At 35.4% G+C, this 19856-nt stretch overlaps 1 protein-coding gene across 1 annotated transcript; it reads left to right on the top strand.

Moving 5' to 3' along the window:
* Positions 1 to 554: 554 nt before the first annotated feature.
* Positions 555 to 18603, top strand: LOC137406535 (ATP-binding cassette sub-family E member 1-like). The gene is made up of 11 exons (XM_068093130.1): positions 555 to 847; positions 1422 to 1637; positions 2920 to 3057; positions 3164 to 3330; positions 4413 to 4624; positions 5864 to 6013; positions 6247 to 6437; positions 8978 to 9088; positions 13564 to 13706; positions 16352 to 16586; positions 18296 to 18603. The coding sequence occupies exons 1-11, from the start codon at positions 659 to 661 to the stop codon at positions 18338 to 18340; spliced, it is 1797 nt and encodes a 598-aa protein (XP_067949231.1). The 5' UTR covers positions 555 to 658; the 3' UTR covers positions 18341 to 18603.
* The last annotated feature ends 1253 nt before the right edge of the window (positions 18604 to 19856 follow it).

Below are 19856 nucleotides of genomic sequence, written 5' to 3'. Positions count from 1 at the left end.
TTGAAGCATAATTAATTAACCCAGAACATGTGTTTGAATTGGTCGGGGGGGGGGGGGGGGGGGGTTAGCACGATCCCGGGCATTATTGATTATCTAGAATCCTAGTTTATTATTAGCGCTCTCCGGGTTTAACAGCACCGATTGTCACAGAAAAGCGCAGCCTCAATGGCAGCGAAAGGGATCGACTACCTAAGGCTAAATAATAATTGTGATATCACATTTTGAGAACCTGAACCAAGTGTTTTTTTTTGCAGGACTTACTTTTGACACCCTGTTTTTCATAGTTCTATTATTCTTTGTGTATTGAATATAGGCTCGTTCCAAAGCCAAGACTCTGGTGTATTGAAATATATAATTAAAAAATTATGTAATTTATGTGCTTTAATGAAGTGTTTCCGATAAAAGTTAGCATTTCTTTCACTGGATACTAACAAAAGATACTCAAACCTTGGTTTTTGGTCTCCAAATAATGTAATGTTGGAAGCACAGAATAGTGATCACAAAAGACTTAGTGCGAAAAAGAAATGGGAATTAGTTGAAAATTAAACAATTAAGGATCCTTTCACACTTTCTGATTGTTAAAACTTTCAGTTGTTTTGCAGTTCATTCATTCACCCTTGTGAAAACTGGGAGCTAATTTGCTGCCAAAGTTGGCAAGATGGCGGACAAGCTAACTAGGATTGCTATCATTAAACCAGATAAATGTAAACCTAAAAGATGCCGCCAGGAATGCAAAAAGTCTTGTCCAGTTGTGCGCATGGGCAAGTTATGTATAGAAGTCACCCCTTCAGACAAAATGGCATACATTAGTGAAGAGCTTTGCATTGGATGTGGTATATGTGTCAAGGTATGTCATATTTCTATCGATGGAAAGCTTAGCTAATTACGGCTTTAGGCTGTCTTTTTAATGTCGTGAATTTTGCTTGTCACTTCATTGGGGTCAATTGTCACATCATTCGATCACTTCTTGGCATATTATTCCAAGATATTGGCTACAAATATATATATATTTTACTTTTCCACCCAGCCGGTTGTTCCCACACTTAACCTGTTCGTTCTCACACCTGACCTGTTCGTTCTCACACCTGAGATGTTCATTCTCGTTCCTGACATGTTTGTTCTCACACCAGACCTTTTTCTCACACCTGACCTGTTCATTCTCACACTTGACTTGTTCATTCTTGCACTTGAGATGTTCATTCTCACTCCTGACATGTTTGTTCTCACACCTGACCTTTTTGTTCTTACACCTGACCTGTTCGTTCTCACACCTGAGATGTTCATTCTCACTCCTGGCATGTTTGTTCTCACACCTGACCTTTTTGTTCTCACATTTTTTGCTTAATGTTATGTTTGTACTAATTGAGGAAATAAAACATACACACCTGTCCTCTTCCTGACCAGAGTTATGTGATTTTTAGAAATGTCCATTTGAAGCAATTGATATCATTAATTTGCCCAGCAATCTTGAGAAGGCCACAACTCATCGATACAATGCTAACTCATTCAAACTACACAGACTCCCTACGCCTCGTCCAGGAGAGGTCCTTGGTCTTGTTGGAACTAACGGTATAGGCAAATCGACAGCACTTAAGGTGCTCGGCGGAAAGTTGAAGCCTAACTTAGGTAGATTCGATGTAAGTTCCACATCTACATTGATGTGCCACATCTACATTGATTCTCATATTATACCATATCAAACATGTTTAAGCTAAGATGTTACACTTGTTTGTCTAGCTATGTTTATGTGAACTACAGTAGTCGCTCCTACGACATAAATAATCTGTTCTAAGAATAAGGATTTTATGTTATAAGAACAGTAATATACATGTTAATTTCCTAATCCATTATAAGATCGTCTCAAACTCCCTCCTTTAGCCTTTCAAATAGGAGAATTTTAACATAAATTTTCAATTTAATGACTGTACGGTATAGCTGTGGGATAAGAGTTTTTTGTATTTAATAGGATATTCAGGAGATATCTACGACATTGATGTCCTTATGATAATAGCAATCCAATTTGAAATAGCTAATGATGTTAGATTTTACAGTGCAATAAATGAAGACTGTATTGGAATTACCTAATGTTAGCAAACAGCTACAGTATTTTGTAATGGAAACACATTCTACTACTAAATGAAAACATCAAAACTAACACCATGGAAATCCAACTGCAGCTTTCTATCAGTATGACAAATCTTTAACGAGAAAAAGTCATTTTTGAAAAGTCGAAGGTTTCATGCTGCATGGTATGCATGATTATGGTACGTTATGGGGAGGGAAGATCACACTGTCAATTTAAATCAGTTTTTGTTCACTTTTTTTGAGATAACAAAGTCTAAGCTAGAAAAAAAAGATTGAGAATATTGTATGTCTAAAAGAAAGTTAAACAAAAGTATATCTACTATTGTAAGATCAGTGTCTGTATGTCTACCCATTTTTTCGAAGCCAGGGTTAGAGGTTAAAGTAAAGATAGATTTCAACGAGGCTCCAATTCGTGACATACAGATTGGTAGACTGATACTCTAGTACCTGTACCAATCAGCCAATGGTGCAGGTATTTCTCATGGCGAACTAGACTGCCAGGATACCGGTGTAGATAATAGAAATACCTCAATATGTCGTTCCCAAGTGTAGCAAGGTAGAAAAGAATTATTTTTAAAACTTGAAACTTTAAAACTTATTCAACTGGAATTTGAGAACTTGCACTGTCTTGACACTAAGTTATGTAAAATTGTTACCTAGTAGAAGCCAAACTACTTAAATTATTGTTGTTGTGTAGAATTTACGTTACAGGTATGCGTTAGAGGTATGTCTACTGTACATGGTTTTTAGTTTTAATAATCATTGAATATTTTATACCAAGCATGTTTCTTGTTCATTGCCAATTAGTCTTTTCAATCATCTTGCTTTTATTAGGATCCACCTGATTGGACAGAGATCTTGACATATTTTCGTGGATCTGAACTCCAGAATTATTTTACAAAAATACTGGAAGATAACTTGAGGGCGTTGATTAAGCCCCAGTATGTTGACCAAATTCCCAAAGCAGTCAAGGTGAGTCGATCCATGCCTTTCATCTTTCCATGTCGTGTTCTTCCATTGTTTTCTCTTGTATTTTGGTGTTGGTCCGCATGAGCTCAAATGATTGCCCTGCTTCTAGGGACAAGTAAGGGCAATGCTGGAAAAGAAGAATGAGGCTGGAAATATGGATGAGATAGTAGAGTTACTCGACATGGCCAACTTTATGGAGAGCAGCATAGCTGATCTCTCTGGTGGAGAGTTGCAGCGGTTTGCCATCGCCATGGTCTGCGTGCAGAAGGCTGACATGTAGGTCACAATATAGCCTTGTTTCTGTAGTTTTGCTGCTTTGGCAGATATTTCGTTAGATGAGCCTATTACTTATAGCCTCATTAATGGTTTGATTTTTGCTATAAGATTATAATAATTATATAATTATAATTGGCTGTTTATAACAAAATTCAAAATAACCAACTTTCTGTTTAATATGGTCTGTGTGGTTCTTGTTTTTCCTCTCGATGGCCACAAACAGTATTGAGTGTTCATTAAGAGATTTTATTTCAAACCCGGTGTTTTTGGTATACATTGAGCTGATACTTTCAGCCAATAAGTTGATTCCTAGAACTCATTGGTCAACCATGTGTTAGTCTCGCTCTCCTTGCAAAGCACATACAATTAACCCGCCACTTATGATCACCTCTACATACGAATTTTTATCATACGACTCAAATATTTTAGGAAATATTTGTCTTGACATAGGAAGTAGTGGCCAACATACATATGCCTAAACTTCCTTGAAGCATTACAGTTCAGTAAGCAAATGTAGAAGAGATAAAACTTTAATCTTTAAATAAGGAAAAATGTATAAAATTAAGTTCAACCTGAGTTACTCAGAAAACCTTTTTTATTGTTTCGCATATGATTTATAAAGGTTACTAGATTTAATTTTTACATAACTTCCTATAATGCATTTGTTTTAATACTATGCACAATTAAATGAAGTATTTATCCTTGTTTTGTGAGTTATAAAATGCAAGCTATTTTGTATTTCTATGAGAATAGTGGCTCCCACTTAGCATAGTTTCAAAGTACGTACATAACAAACATTGGGCAGATTAACTTCATATGTTCAGGTTTGATTGTGCTGCAAAAAAAATTATGACTGAAACTTTACACTCAGTAATGTACTCAAATTCTTTAGAATTGTTTTATTGGTTGCAAACCTGTCACTATATCCATATGAAGCAGGTATAGTGTAAAAAAATTGCCATAAACTGACCCTTAACTCTGTGCCGAATCTGAACACGCATGTTGGTAAAGGTAATGAAATCACATCGATTAAATTGTGACTTGCAGTGGTGTGGTCCTAAAATCAACATTTTTCCTTCCAGCTACATGTTTGATGAGCCATCGTCATATCTCGACGTAAAGCAGCGTCTTAATGCTGCCAAGGCCATTCGGTCTCTCCTCAGGGCTGAGAAGTACGTCATAGTCGTAGAGCACGATCTTGCTGTGCTCGACTACCTCTCAGACTACATTTGTGTGCTTTATGGTGTTCCTGGAGCTTATGGTGTCGTTACCATGCCCTTCAGCTGTAAAGAAGGTATGGTCTCATTCATACATATTACTGTTCATTCATAACATTATATTTATAGACTTGTTACATGTCGACTGGTGGAAAACAGTTCCTTTTTACAAATCTGTCCACATGTTTCGGAACAATGTTTACTAGAACAATTAAAAGTTGTCTCCCTTGGCAGGCAGAACTACCAGAGCAAATCAATACATTTATTGCATCTCTATATAAAATTGGATAAAACACTCGATAAATAATTACTATTAAGACTTATTTAAAAAAAATAGTTGTTACAAAACATGTTTTTTCAGCAGCATACTTATTGTAGCTATATTCAGTCCTTTTATTAAAATAAATCAATTATACAATATGCTTCCAAAAATTGCTAGGGAAGTTTATTAACAAACCATTTGCAATTCCATTTGGCTTTCAGGGCATGTTATCTGCAGTAGCTGAAATATTTACTATCTGGATGTTTCAAGTAGTCGTAGTACTTAAAATTCCGGCGTCCAAGTCGACCCGTCGTATAAATGGAGGTCTAAAGTTGTTGTTTAAAAATCCTGATTTTGTCATGTACATGCAGTATAAGTCGATCTTCTCAAGATCTGCTCAAGTCCCTTGATCGCTAATAGTTGAGTTAGTTTCGAATTTAATTCTTTTTTTCTTAGTATCTGTCCACGAGCCCACACTTTGGTAATCCATTTGACACATCCACTATCGTCCATCTATCCTTTTTTGTAAACGAATCATGATTCCTGACAGAGATTTCTTGTAAAACAGGCATTTTTCTAATGGCATTATTGATGCCATTCCTTCAGCTACGTATTATTCGCCTCTAGTGCCGACTGAACTTAGCAATCAAATGATTTGAGCCTGAAAAGAGAGGTCGACTTAGTGTATGTCAGAACTTACAGTAATTAAGTCATTGCTAGTACCACTTTGCGGAGAATTTACTACTGATCACTTTTTATTCCAGGCTCATTAAGATTAAACAAACCATTATGAACTAAATAGTGAACATGAAACTTTGATAATTCTCCAAAATTAATTTGTCTACGCTGTAGGAAACTCCGAAAACCAATTCGTGCGCCCTCTAAACTCTTAAAGGTTTAATAGCAGTAATAATAACAAAAAAAGCAGTCTAACATTCGCTCAGGCGCATGCGTCCAAAGAAGTGAAGTCCGAAGAACCGGGGCTCAACTGTAGGTCGATCTCTCTGTTAACATTCGGCTTGCTTCCTTAGGATTTCTTTTTACTTTTTGGCAGGTATCAACATATTCCTTGATGGATTTGTGCCAACAGAAAACCTTCGGTTTAGAGAGGCAGGTCTTGTATTCAAAGTATCTGATTCAGCAACAGAAGAAGAAATAAAGAGAATGGCACACTACTCTTACCCTACCATGGTCAAGGAGCTGGGTGAGTTGTCTACACTTACTGCTAGTTGTCTGAGATGCTACATCTGGTGGAATTCCATTGGTTTCTTATTTGTTCTTTAAGTGAAGTTATTATGTGCAGATAGCTATTAAGATGATAAAGCCTTGTGTTGTACACTTAATTCATAAATTTTTTTCCTAAAATAGTTTCTTGCTAGCTTCAAAAGCTAATAGTGTGTCTGCGTGTTTTAATGTATGGTATTCTATCTCCACTAGGTCGGTTCAAGCTTGAAGTGTTAGGAGGAGGTTTTACAGACTCCGAAATTATAGTCATGCTTGGAGAAAATGGAACTGGTAAGACCACATTCATCCGAATGTTAGCTGGACGTTTACAACCAGATGGAGGCGGAGAGTTGCCTGTCTTGAATGTCAGCTATAAACCTCAAGCAATATCTCCAAAGTCTTCCGTAAGTCCTCTCCATCATAATTCCTTCTTTAATACTGACATAGATTGGACATGGACAATTGGCTAATGTAATTATTACTGTTATTCCTTGTTTTAGAGCCTTCAGCTGTTAGTCAGATAAGGTTTAGCTAAAAATAGTCAACATTTGGGCTATTTTACAAGTTTGTTTGTTTTAATTATTAGAGTTCGTTGTCTACTGTGTTTGTAGTACTCTTTCCTCATAGATTATTATTTTTTGTATTAAGAATTGAAGTTTTACATAATAAGAAATCTACTCTTTGTGTTGAGCAAAGTGAAGGGTATTCAGTAATATTAGAACTGTCCTTGTATTAGATTACTGATCATAACGGTATTTGCAGCCGTCTATTAACCTTTTCACATCTGAGCTAAAGATAGAGCTATTTAGTCACATAATTTGGGCATCGGATTGTTGCCGCAATATCCATGTAACTTGCCTTCAAATTCTAGTTGACCATGAAATAAATGTGCATTGGAAAACTGAGAACTTTCTATACAGATGGATACTGTTTGCTTGCAGTTAACTATAGCTCAGATCTTATAACCTGAGCTGCCATTGTTTAGGGCAATGATTTTTTTCAATACGCTAAATTTGAACGTATTTTTGAAAGCTAAATATATTTTTCGATGTCTTATAAAGGCTCATTACTCTTATTCATGTTTCCTACAGTTTAAAGCAAAATTAGCTTTGTATGTCCAATGGAAGTCGAGTTATGAGCCTCTATTCATCGCAAGCCCGATTTAAATAATGGCCTTGATACTATCCAATGGTATGCTAAAAATCCACCAATTTGTAAGATAAATAATGTATCAAACATTAGAAAAAGTGTGAACATGTGACATGAACAAACAATGTCCATGATGCTTGCAGAAACCAAAATAAAAGCATTTAAATAAAATTATTTAGCATGACTGGTCTCTCACCTTCCAGTTACGATTTCGATATTGCTTTCACTTCACCCGGGCTCTCAATTTCATCTTAAATGTCTTTTAATCTAAAATTTCTTCTACATTGCTGAACCAATCAATATCAGCATCAAAACCATTTTTTGCCATTTTTAATGTTAGCAAATAAATAACGGATTATAAATGAGTGCCGTTTGCACATAGGTACAAAGCACAAAGAATAGCTTTATAATACAGATTATATCGTTTTTAGACAAGCTGAGAAATTATTGCCTTAATCCAAATTTATAAATGAAAAGATTTTAAAAAGGTCTATATAAACCCATCATTCTTAGGATTTGTTTTGAGGGCGCAGACACTCAACCCTATACTGTCTGGGTCTGTCTTGGACTCTCTAAAGCAGTGATTTTCAACCACTGTGCCGCGGCACACTAGTGTGCCGTGAGAGATCCTCAGGTGTGCCGTGAGAAATTATCCAAGGTCCCTTTTTAAATACAGGTTCCTCAGGCTCTGAGGCAACTTATGCGGTAGGAGTGTTGTATTTGAATGCCAAGGCCTTGATGTAGTAGGCTAAATATCCAGGCACAGTGATCTAGGTGCATCTACTTTAGTTTTTGATGCATAGTCAATGCATTTAATATCGGCCCACAAAACTCAAAGTCCATCGAAAGCGGTCGTTTAGTACAATATGCCTAGTTAGGCACCTCTGATTACTAACTAGTGTGATGAATGTCAGTGTCGCTCAAATCAATGATATACAGCCCCTAACTGAACTGAAACAGGATCGGGTTTAAAACTAAGATTTGCTGATCCTCCTTTGGACAGTTTTTGGTTGACTGCTGCCAAGGAGTTCCCCATTCTGACCAACAAAGCTATTCTCACATTGCTCCCATTTTCTACCACATATCTGTGTGAGCTGAGCTTTTCAAGCCTAACTTCTATAAAAACTAAAAGCAGAGTGAGACTGAGAGCTGTTGAAGAAGAGCTTCGTGTCTTTCTTTTATTCCTGCCAGGATATTGGCATTATGTTTAGCTAAACAGGCCCAGGTTTCACACTGACTGAGTATCAATAAATTGATGAATTTTATTGTGGTTAAATATACTGTTCAGAGTGTCATTTTATAAAATTTTTGGTTAGTGGTGTGCCGCAAAAATTTTCCAATGTAAAAATGTGCCTTGACTCAAAAAAGGTTGAAAAACACTGCTCTAAAGGGTTACTAAGCTGAACAATAAGAATGATCTCTCCATTAGCTCCCCATCACTCCATTAGCTCCCCATCACTCCATTAGCTCCCCATCACTCCATTAGCTCCCCATCACTCCATTAGCCGAGGAAGTATAGTTATGTTATAGGAATCTCACTGACAAATCTGATTGGGCATTAAAATTTTTACTGCCATTTACACCGAAGATTGATTTTTTCCTATAGCGCATCATCTGTAATAGATTTATCCTTGATTAAGTTTTCATCTGATATCCAAATGTTTCTACTAGCTCATCAACACCTTTCTGAAGCCTCAAGATATGCCAGTTCTGGGGTTGGTAATTTCTTATGACAGCTGACATATCATGCCAGTCGCGTGTAAACGCTGTATTGTATTGAGGCTGATGTCTGTAGGGAACAGTACGCATGTTGTTACATGCCAAGATTAGGGATGCCTATATCCACCCACAGTTCAACACAGATGTGATGAAGCCTTTAGAGATAGAAAAACTGATGGACCAGGAGGTAAAGGTCTCATCATCCTTTTTATAGAGTTTTATTGTTGCTCTATCTGGTGCTCTACGTTAATCTATTGACTTTCGATTACAGTGGAACCTCGGTTGGGAACCAAAAAGTTGTTCGAGATCCGAAACAATTAGTCCCATTAGAATTAATGTATGTAAATTGTAAAAATGTAAGTCGAAAAAACAACTTCGGTAAAGTATTTTTTTAACATTTTACTCCATAACCTGCACTGTATGCTGCATACTATAAATAAAAACTGGTAGGTACAGATCGTGTTTAATTTTAATAAAATATTTTCATCTATGATGATGAAAAAATATAACAAAAAGTAAACATTTCGTATGTTTAGCTCTTGAAACATCGAAAACATTAAAGGTTAAGATACAATTAGAGATGCTCCGATTCTAATTTCACCAGCCGATTCAGATACCGATCCGATTACCGATTCTTATTGAAAAATAATCCGATTCAGATCTTTTGTGTTGCATAGATAATTGTTAGTTTTATTATGCAAGTAAAAATATAATGCAAAAATATATATATATATATTGATGTATTTATTTGTTTGTATTTATGGAAAAAAGACATAGGCCTACATATATATGTATATATATTCACATACTGACATCCCGTGCATCTAGTATCAAAACAGTCCATGTTTCTTGTAATTTGTTATTAATAATGGTAATTACTGTTAATGGTACAGCTTTCTTTGTGATAATGAAGTCTCTCTTCTATTGCTGAACGAACTGAGCCTGTACAAGTTTAGAGCAAATCAATGTTTCTTTCAATTACCGTTAGTGATTCAATTCTATCACTATCGATGTAGCCAGTCGTACTGAAGAAGCACTCACTTGCCACAGATGATGGAGAACAGGCTAAATACTGATAAGCCACTGAGGTTATTTTATGCGATACAAATGACACAATATATCGTCAGGATCAAGAGAGAGATAGATAACTTTATGCATCGACTGCTTAAATTACTTTCGTAATGCTAGTAAATAGAAATATTACACCACATTCTTGTTTCTCATCATTGTTCTCTTGTTCGTGATTGGCTGCAATAAATCATATCACTGTAATTGGGAAATACCGCACTTTGTGATTACGTCCTGACTAAAGCCAAAAGATTCCTCAGCTGTGTAGATGTTTATCAGACTATAGCCATGAAATAGATTGTGTGGCAGGCCTGGAATTCTTTAGGTAAAAATAAGGAACTTGCAGCTGATGATTTTTTATTAGTGTAGCAGGCTGAAATACAGTTTTCTGCTAAATAGTCGATCTGTGAATAGTATCTGAAGTTTCCAATTTTTAAAGAAAATATCAGCCGATACCGATTCAGATACATACGCCCATATCGGCACCGATTCCGATATTAAAATCGGGGCAACTCTAGATACTATATCAAAAATTGCAGAAATTGATAATGAAACAGCAAATGCTCATTTACATCAGAAATTGTGTGAAAAAGAACATATAAACAGCGATGGCACGATTACTTCACATCTTTGAACGAGAATTCTCCAAAACAATTTAGGGTAACTCGACTGGAGGAGTTGCCTCCTTAGCAAATCTCTTTTGTAGAGGAGACGTCGTCCCAGATGTTTCCTTCCTTTTTGTAAATAATTTATGAAGCGTATGTTTTGTGAAAACGAATGTTTCCATGCTGTTTTTGGAGCTGTTCCAATTGTTTAATTCCAATGCGCGCGCTCCGGTTTGGTCGAGAACTGAATTTAGGTTCGAGATCCTAGACGAGAAAATCTCCAATTTTTTTGGCCGAAAACCAACTTGGTCGACGACCGAAGCGTTCGAGAACCGAGGTTTCACTGTACTCAAATTGTATAATTGCTCCTTTTCTTTCTAAATATGACAAAGTTCTGGTCTGGTTCTGTTTCAATTGTGGAAAAAGAACAATGTTAAAGGTTTACTTGCAACAAAATTCACATTACAGTTATTTGGTATCAAAAGATTCACCATGTTTTACTGTGCTGTGTTGTAGGTGCAAAATATGTGGGAATGTGATTACAAACTCTTAAAAGCTCAAAAACGAACAGTTGATCGCCACCATCACGAAACCGCCGTAGATTGGAATCAATTAACATAATTTTTCTGGCGTAGTCAAACAATTTGGTTATTGTTTTGACATGTGATGTTATCACGTGAATTGAAAGGCCAATAAAAGGCTCAATATAAACTTCTCATAGCACTAGTTTATGAGAAACACTTCTGGTTTTACCGAAGAGTCCTTACCAAATATAGATGCTCGCTGGTTTACAGTTTCGTTTCGGCTTGGTCTAATTGTCTAGTCGTAATCTGATCGTGTGACCCATACTTCCTGCCACACAGTGCAAATATCTTCTGCCGCATTTTTTGACTATCACAGGTGACCAACAGGCTCGTCATGTTTATCAAAGGATGATCAAATCCTTCAAGCTAAGATTAAAAAATTAAACGAATTTTTACGGTAGGTTTTGAGATATCAGTGCTCAAAGTGGCAGCATTACAATGATGATGAAATAGGCTCGTAAAGACAATAGATATGGTTTTATTGAATGTGTGAAGTATATTTGTGAAAATATTTTGACGAATGAGGTTGCATGAAAGTGTAAACAGAAGCCATCTACTTCAAGTACATCCCATTTGAGCCGTTTTGGAAAGGGATTCTAATCTAAGGCAGTTTCGTGATGGCGGCGATTAACTTCGTTTTTTAGCTTTTAAGAGCTCATAATCACATTTCCACATATTTTGCACCTACAACACAGCAGAGTAAGACATGGTGAATCTTTTGATACCAAATAACTGTAATGTGAATTTAGTTGCAAGTCAACCTTTAACATCCATCACAAGTCCTAATATAAATAATCAAACTGATCCTCCATTATTCTATTGACAATTGTGTACAGAGATTGCTTGGCACTACAGATTATTTGTAAAAAAATTTTATGGACTCTATATCTTTTGGATACATGCAGTAGTAGTGTGTGTCTAGTTCTTTTACTGTAACAGTCTTATGTATATACAGTAGTAGTGTGTGTTTAGTTTTTTTACAGTCCTATGTATATACAGTTACTGTAGTAGGGTGTGTTTAGTTCTTTTACAGTCTTATGTATATACAGTAGTAGTGTGTGTTTAGTTCTTTTACAGTCCTATGTATATACAGTAGTAGTGTGTGTTTAGTTCTTTTACAGTCCTATGTATATACAGTTACTGTAGTAGGGTGTGTTTAGTTCTTTTACAGTCTTATGTATATACAGTAGTAGTGTGTGTTTAGTTCTTTTACAGTCCTATGTATACACAGTAGTAGTGTGTGTTTAGTTCTTTTACAGTCTTATGTATATACAGTAGTAGTGTGTGTTTAGTTCTTTTACAGTCTTATGTATATACAGTAGTAGTGTGTGTTTAGTTCTTTTACAGTCTTATGTATATACAGTAGTAGTGTGTGTTTAGTTCTTTTGCAGTCTTATGTATATACAGTAGTACTGTGTGTCTAGTTCTTTTACAGCCTTATGTATATACAGTAGTAGTGTGTGTTTAGTTCTTTTACAGTCTTATGTATATACAGTAGTAGTGTGTGTTTAGTTCTTTTACAGTCTTATGTATATGCAGTAGTACTGTGTGCCTAGTTCTTTTACAGTCTTATGTATATACAGTAGTAGTGTGTGTCTAGTTCTTTTACAGTCTTATGTATATACAGTAGTAGTGTGTGTCTAGTTCTTTTACGGTCTTATGTATATACAGTAGTAGTGTGTGTTTAGTTCTTTTACAGTCTTATGTATATACAGTAGTAGTGTGTGTTTGGTGATGTTGTGTAACACAGATTGCTATGCGTATTTTAACTGACATAATGACTCACCCAGCTTAATTTGTCGGGGTATCACCTGGTAAACGAGAGGTTCGGAGATTAAATCCAGCACGAAGCGAATTTTTCATTTCTAGATTGTAATAGCTATAGCTAGAACACCGAACAGCAGACTTTAAGGTTTTATATATGTATAGATGTGTATACAGTACTAGTGTGTTTTTACCTTTTTATAACCCGTTGTGCATACAATGGTTGTATGTATACAATACCCAGCTATATTTACCCATTTCTTAGTGTCATCATAGATACATGTATATATTTAGCGTTATAGATATATTCAGCGTTATAAATATATTTAGCGTTATAGATATATTCAGCGTTATAGATATATTTAGCAATATAGATATATTTAGCGTTATAGATATATTTAGCAATATAGATATATTTAGCGTGTTACAGTGTAGTGTTTGTCTACATTCAATGTAGCACATTACGGTATGCGGTATAGATGGCATCATGCCACTGGTCACGGCCAAAATGTTAGGTTTTAATTTGAGCATTTAACATGCATTTGTGGTTTGAAATGTAATTATTATCCTGTCAAGCTCAGGGACCCAGGTACACTCTTTCAATGAAGCAGTCTTGTTATTTTATGTTCACTATGTTACAGGTACAGAACCTATCTGGTGGTGAGCTTCAGAGGGTGGCCATCACTCTTTGTCTCGGCAAACCTGCAGATGTGTATCTCATTGATGAACCTTCTGCCTACCTCGACTCTGAGCAGCGTCTGCATGCTGCCAAGGTCATTAGAAGGTCAGTGTTCAATTGTGGATGTTCATTTATGAACTGCTTGTTTACAAGTTAGTTTACTAGTTTAGTAAGTTCCTGGCTGCTCATGAATATTTGTGGTTCCCCAAATGTGTGGTTCCCTATGTCAACATTCATGTAAAATTACATGAATTTTAACCATTGCATCAACCATGTAACATAATATGGGTGTTTCGAATACTTGGTATATATATATGATAAATATATTTTATAGATTATAAATGCATGAATTTTTATATATTAATGGTCAATGCTCGGGTAATAAAAAAGTCTTTAGACAGAAAATTTATTTTTATTCAACATATACAGCATTTACCATTCTATCTTTTAAAGTTGATATTATGGGAAACATGTTTTGTGTGCAGTTCAAATGAATTAAAAGAAAAAAGAAAGCGACTAAAGGTTTTCAAACAACTAACGTTTAAATTTCATATAATGAAAGAAGTGTTTTGTCGAAATAAATTAGGCAAAAAAATAAAACGGTAAAGGTGTTGAATGTAAATGTGAAATCATTAGCAAGTAATGGCTAAATATAGTCTGTTTTGCAACGATTACAATGAAAAATTATTTGGGATACGATTATATGATTTTAGTTCGTTTGAGTGTTGGTATCATAAGGCGAAAATATCGTATAGAGTGGTATAGAAACCCATAGTAATTATCTAATGCAATCACTGCCTGGTAAAAATAATCATCATTAAAAAATAGTGACAAAAAATATGTTAACCTTTGTAACTATAGTTACCTACAATAACTTCAGTGTATTTTGTGTTTATGATCTGCTAGAAAATGTAATATCACAATGTACTACATGCAGAGTTCTTACTTTCGAGACAGACGGGTAACATAAATGCCTAATCTAAATTATATAAATTTAGCTTACTTAAAACATACTTTAAGGAAGTTTTAGTATGCATTTTAGTAAACTTGTAACCACAATTTTATCACTCATCTGTTTGCGAAACTGTTTTACCATGACGGATAACGCTGAGTTGAGATGCTTGATACATCTGTCTCAAAGGTAAGAATAAGATAAGGTAAGATAACTTGCTTTAGATAACTCGGCCTTAGCATCGTTAACTCGAACAGTTTTTTGCCCAACGGCTACCAAGGCGGTTGTTATCGCTTTAGTGTATCATTTTATTCCAAGCCATAGAGATAAACATCAACTTTTAGTAGTTCTTAGCCGTCGTTATTACCAACATCGCCAAAATATTTTCGTTAAAGACTTTTCTAAAGGTTTGCAAAAAAATCAAATTTTACCAAACATCCGCTTTGCAACGACCCTTCGAAAGCCAGGAAAAGCGAAGCAACCTTCGGATAAACTTAAAGGTTGACTCGTAACAAAATTCATATTACAGTTATTTGGTATCATATATATAAGTAGAAAATATGTAGAAATGTGATTACAAGGTCCTAAAAGCTCGAAAACGAGCAGGTAATCGCCGCCATCACAAAACCATCATAGATTAGAATCTCTTTCCAAAACGGCTCAAATGGGACGTAGTTTACAAGATGGCTTCTGTTTACACTTTCACGCAACCTCATTCATTGAAATATTTTCACCAATATACTTCACGCATGCAATAAAACCATGTCTATTGTTCTTACGCGTCTATTTTATCGTCATTGTAATGCTGTCACTTTCAGCACTGATATCTGATAACTTACCGCAAAAATTCGTTTAATTTTTTAACAGCTCGAAGGAGTACATATCATTGTCTGATAAACATGACGAGCCTTTTGATCACCTGTTATAATCGAAAAATGCTTCAGAAATTATTTGCGAAGTATGGGTCACATGATCAGATTACGACCAGACGATTAGACCAAGCTGAAACAAAACTGTAACGTAGCGAGCATCTATATTTGATACGGGGTCTTCGGTAAAACCCGAAGTGTTTGTCATAAACTAGTGCTACGAGAAGTTTTATATTGAGCCTTTTATTGGCCTTTCAATTTACGTGAGAACATCACGTGACAAAACAATGACCAGATGTAATGACTACGTCAGAAAAATAAACTGATTCCAATCTACGGCGGTTTCGTGATGAATTAACAGTTCATTTTTTAGTTTTAAAGAGCTTGTAATCACATTTCCACATATTTTGCAGCTACAACACAACAGAGTAAGACATGGTGAATCTTTTGATACCAAATAATAGTAATGTGGATTTTGTTGAAAGTCAACCATTAAAGAAAAATCAGCAAAATCGATCTTGGTTAAAACACTCAAAAGAAAAAGATGGATTTTGTTCTGAGCATTTAAACAGCAATCAAGTTTTGCCAATGTTAATCGGAAAACGTCCTGGCATACACATCACCTAAAACAACAAACAAATCTCAAGTGATAGAATAATATCTATACTTTCTGATGGAATTTTTTCAACTTTACATGAGAAGCCTTTTAATTTGCAGCAAGCCATCTCTGCTTTTGATTTATATATAGTCTGTATATGTACATGTATCTACTAATAAATACATGGACTTGTGATAGTGCTCTGATAACTTGAACGCTATGATAACCCGAACACTTTCGCTCGGTCCCGTGAAGTTTGAGTTATCTGAGTTTGCCTGTATATAGCATATATATATAGCTTATAAATGCACATATGCTTTCGTTTTTCCAGGTTTATTCTGCATGCAAAGAAGACAGCTTTCATAGTGGAGCACGATTTTATCATGGCGACATACATGGCGGATAGAGTGGTTGTGTTTGAAGGGATTCCCTCCATTGACACAAAGTGCAATGAGCCTCAGACCTTGCTCAATGGAATGAACAAGTTTCTGAGGTCCCTTAACATTACCTTTAGACGTGATAAAGACAACTACCGACCGAGGATTAACAAGCTCGACTCTGTCAAGGTCATTATTCTTAAAAATTCATTCCACTCAGTGTTTTTTTTCATCTGACGATGGTTGAGATGGCATACAGGCAGGGTTACTCTAGACAATCTTGGATAAAATGCTGTTTGTCTCCTAGACTGCGGACCGCTAAATTACCACAAACTTTCTGAAAAATTCTTAACTTGCTAATTTGAAAAAGAAACGCTTGAAATCAAAACAAAAACCACACAAAGTTTAAAAGATCAAACAGATCAGAAACGAAATTTGAAGCACTGGAAAGAACTGCTTCATTGAACAAACTAAAAAAAGACAGAAAAGTTACATTAGACAGTAAACTAGCACACTCAAAGGCAGGCAAAACAACTAGCTACTAAAAATAAGTAACCAAAACTATTTAAAAGTACTACAAAACAATATTACAAAAATGGCCAGGCAAAAACATTACATACATCAAGACAACAGACAAAAACAACGCAAAAAACTAAAATTAGGAGACAATTAAAAAATAGCAGAAAACCAGCATTCATCACACTTAAAATCCATTAAACAAACTTTAAAAACAAACCAACTTGTAGACTAATAAACCCAACAAAATCAAAAAAGGAAACAGTAGCAAGACAATACAACCATACCGCAACATATGAGCAGAGTTTCTAGCTAGTTACTGCTTTGAGATACGAAAAACCTGAAATACAAGAGGGTTGTATGTAAAAGATCGCTTATGAGAACCGTCTTTCTCGTCGGATCAGTTTAAAAAAAGCTTCCATAAGGTCGGTTAGCAAATGCTGACCTTGCATGAATGTTTAACAAGTGAGCTGGTTAAAAATTTGAATTTATCACTTTTATATTTAAAGTGATGCAAAGAATAAAAAGTATGGAATGACTAAAAGTGGACAGACTACAAAACAGTTACAAAATTATAACAAATAATAAAAAAAGCATGAGCAAACAACCTCTGAATTTTTCTTTAGTAAAATTTAGCAGCTACTGCTAGGACAAAAGTTAAGTGGTGAAAAGTAAAGCAAAACTGAAGTGACTAAAAGTGGACATACTAAAATATCTCAGTAATTATAGATAGAATTAAAAATAATATATATGAAAACAGCAGTATTTAGATAACCGAGTTATATATTAATTTAAATGTTTCATAGACACTTTGTTAGACTAGCTTTGTATTTTTATCAACCTGTACCTATGCACCATCCATTTCTTTTACCAGGAGGCTACCCTTCGATTCGAGTCTGTTTTTAATATACAGATGAAGTGACAGTACAAATATGTTTTGTATATTATCACTGTATTAGCTTAGTTTCTTTCATATATTTATTTTTCTCGTCAAGTTTTTTAATGCAATACCTGTAATTACCTAAAGTATCTGTTATTAAGTTTATGATATGTGAATGAGTTGGGCGAAACAATGTATTCTAAGAAAACGCGCTTCACCATGCTATGGCTTTGTATAACAAACAGGATATAGAATCAGAGTAACCTACTATGTTGAGGTTTCACTTTGACCGTATCCCATTTGAGTATTTACACTCAGTTACAAATTTATCTGCTATAAACCCTCACTTCTTTTTTAACATGTTGACCGTTCAATTTCTTTTTTAACATGTCAATCAGCCACTTTCTTGCGGGCACGTCGTGTATAATATTACCAGTAAACTATTTGATCTGTCCCACTACACTCTAATTACCTCAGCAGTTCCATCTATAATGTTTTGCAGGATTCAGACCAGAAGAAGTCTGGAAACTATTTCTTCTTGGAGTAGCTCTGCTTATCCCTAACTTTCTCTCACAGCCTACCTCCATAGCTCTGACAGATCTCGGTCCACTTCAAGACGCTATTGAGGATTTCGCTAATTTCAGTTGAACTCGTTATGATTATAAGGAGCAATAGTATCGTATTTATTGATGTATTTCCTGTCCTGCAGCTTTACAGGTCGATACCTTTAGTACGCTCAAGATCAGACCAAGGCTGCTCTGCATATGAAAGTTTCCTTATGTGATATTGGAAATATGATGCAATAAAGGCTTGAAAACTATCCAAGCCATTATGATAATACTATATATAATCATAATAATCTTGAAGAGCTAGTTTAGAGCTGATATCTTTTGAGTGCCTAATTCACTGGCATGTTATTTGTAAGCACAATTCACAGGCATGTTGTTTGTAAGCACAATTCACAAGCATGTTATTTGTAAGCACATAATTCACTAGCATGCTTTTTGTAAACACATAATCCCCTAGCATGTTATATGTAAGTGCATAATCCACTAGTGTCTTGTTTGTAAGCACAATCAACTGGCATGTTATCGGTATGCACATCATTCCCAGGCATGTTATTTGCAAGCACATGCACTGGCATGTTCTTTCTAAGCACAATCTTTTGGTACATTATTAGCAAACATGTAATTCATGAGCATGTTAATCCACTGAGTCCGCATGTAATCCACTAGCACAGGGATGTCAAACTCAATTGTCCAAAGTATAAAACACAATCTAGGTCACGGGCTGAACAGAATAAACATTTATTTAACACACTAAAACAAAATGATTTTGCAACAAATATGGATAAAAACAGACAGGAATATCATTCTGAAACAGCTCATGTTTAATTGATGTGAGAAGTACGCGGCAAGGCAGCTGAAGCATTGCATTATGGGATCTTTAGTTCTGTGTAGTATTATGTCATCAGTTCTCCATATCGATGGGCCACGAATAACAATAATGTAAAATGATCTTACGAGTCAAATATGCTTACAAGGTGGGTGGGCAGCATGTGGCCCGTGGGCCGAGAATTTGACACATGTGCTCTAGCATGGTATTTGTAAACACACAATTCATTATAGTTGTTGCTAGTCCCTTAATTTTAAATTTTATAACACAACATAAGATTTATTCTACCTCGATGTAGAATACTGTTATCACAGAATTAAATAGAGGCACATTTCAGTATTTCTTGTTTACCAATTTGTCATCACTTTTTTCAATTTTGCAATTACAAGAAATTTTATTGTCACAGGTTTTACGGTGTATTAGAACCAACACATACCAATAATACAACCTGCATCTAAAGTCAGATTGCCTGCAACTGAACCAGCGTCACCAGCTCTAAACCGGAGGGGTTCATCTGGACACCATGTTGAAACAAAGTAACAAGCTCAGAGTCTGACTAGACTTCCCAGAGACTGTGCAATGGCCACAATCATAAATAACCTTATTCTCCCGCTAGCTGCTGCAGCAGACCAAAGATACCAATGTGTCTGGACCTGTCCCAATCCACT

The sequence above is a fragment of the Watersipora subatra genome, chromosome 10, assembly GCF_963576615.1.
Source record: "Watersipora subatra chromosome 10, tzWatSuba1.1, whole genome shotgun sequence".
NCBI lineage: Eukaryota > Metazoa > Bryozoa > Gymnolaemata > Cheilostomatida > Watersiporidae > Watersipora > Watersipora subatra.
This window is presented reverse-complemented; position numbering and strand designations above follow the sequence as displayed.

What these genes read in the sequence shown, in the direction of transcription:
- LOC137406535 (XM_068093130.1), top strand. Translation starts at nt 659, where the DNA reads ATGGCGGACAAGCTAACTAGGATTGCTATCATTAAACCAGATAAATGT. An exon ending in GCCCTTCAGCTGTAAAGAAG is followed by an intron (nt 4,625 to 5,863) that starts GTATGGTCTCAT and finishes ACTTTTTGGCAG; the next exon opens with GTATCAACATATTCCTTGAT. An exon ending in GCTGCCAAGGTCATTAGAAG is followed by an intron (nt 13,707 to 16,351) that starts GTCAGTGTTCAA and finishes TCGTTTTTCCAG; the next exon opens with GTTTATTCTGCATGCAAAGA.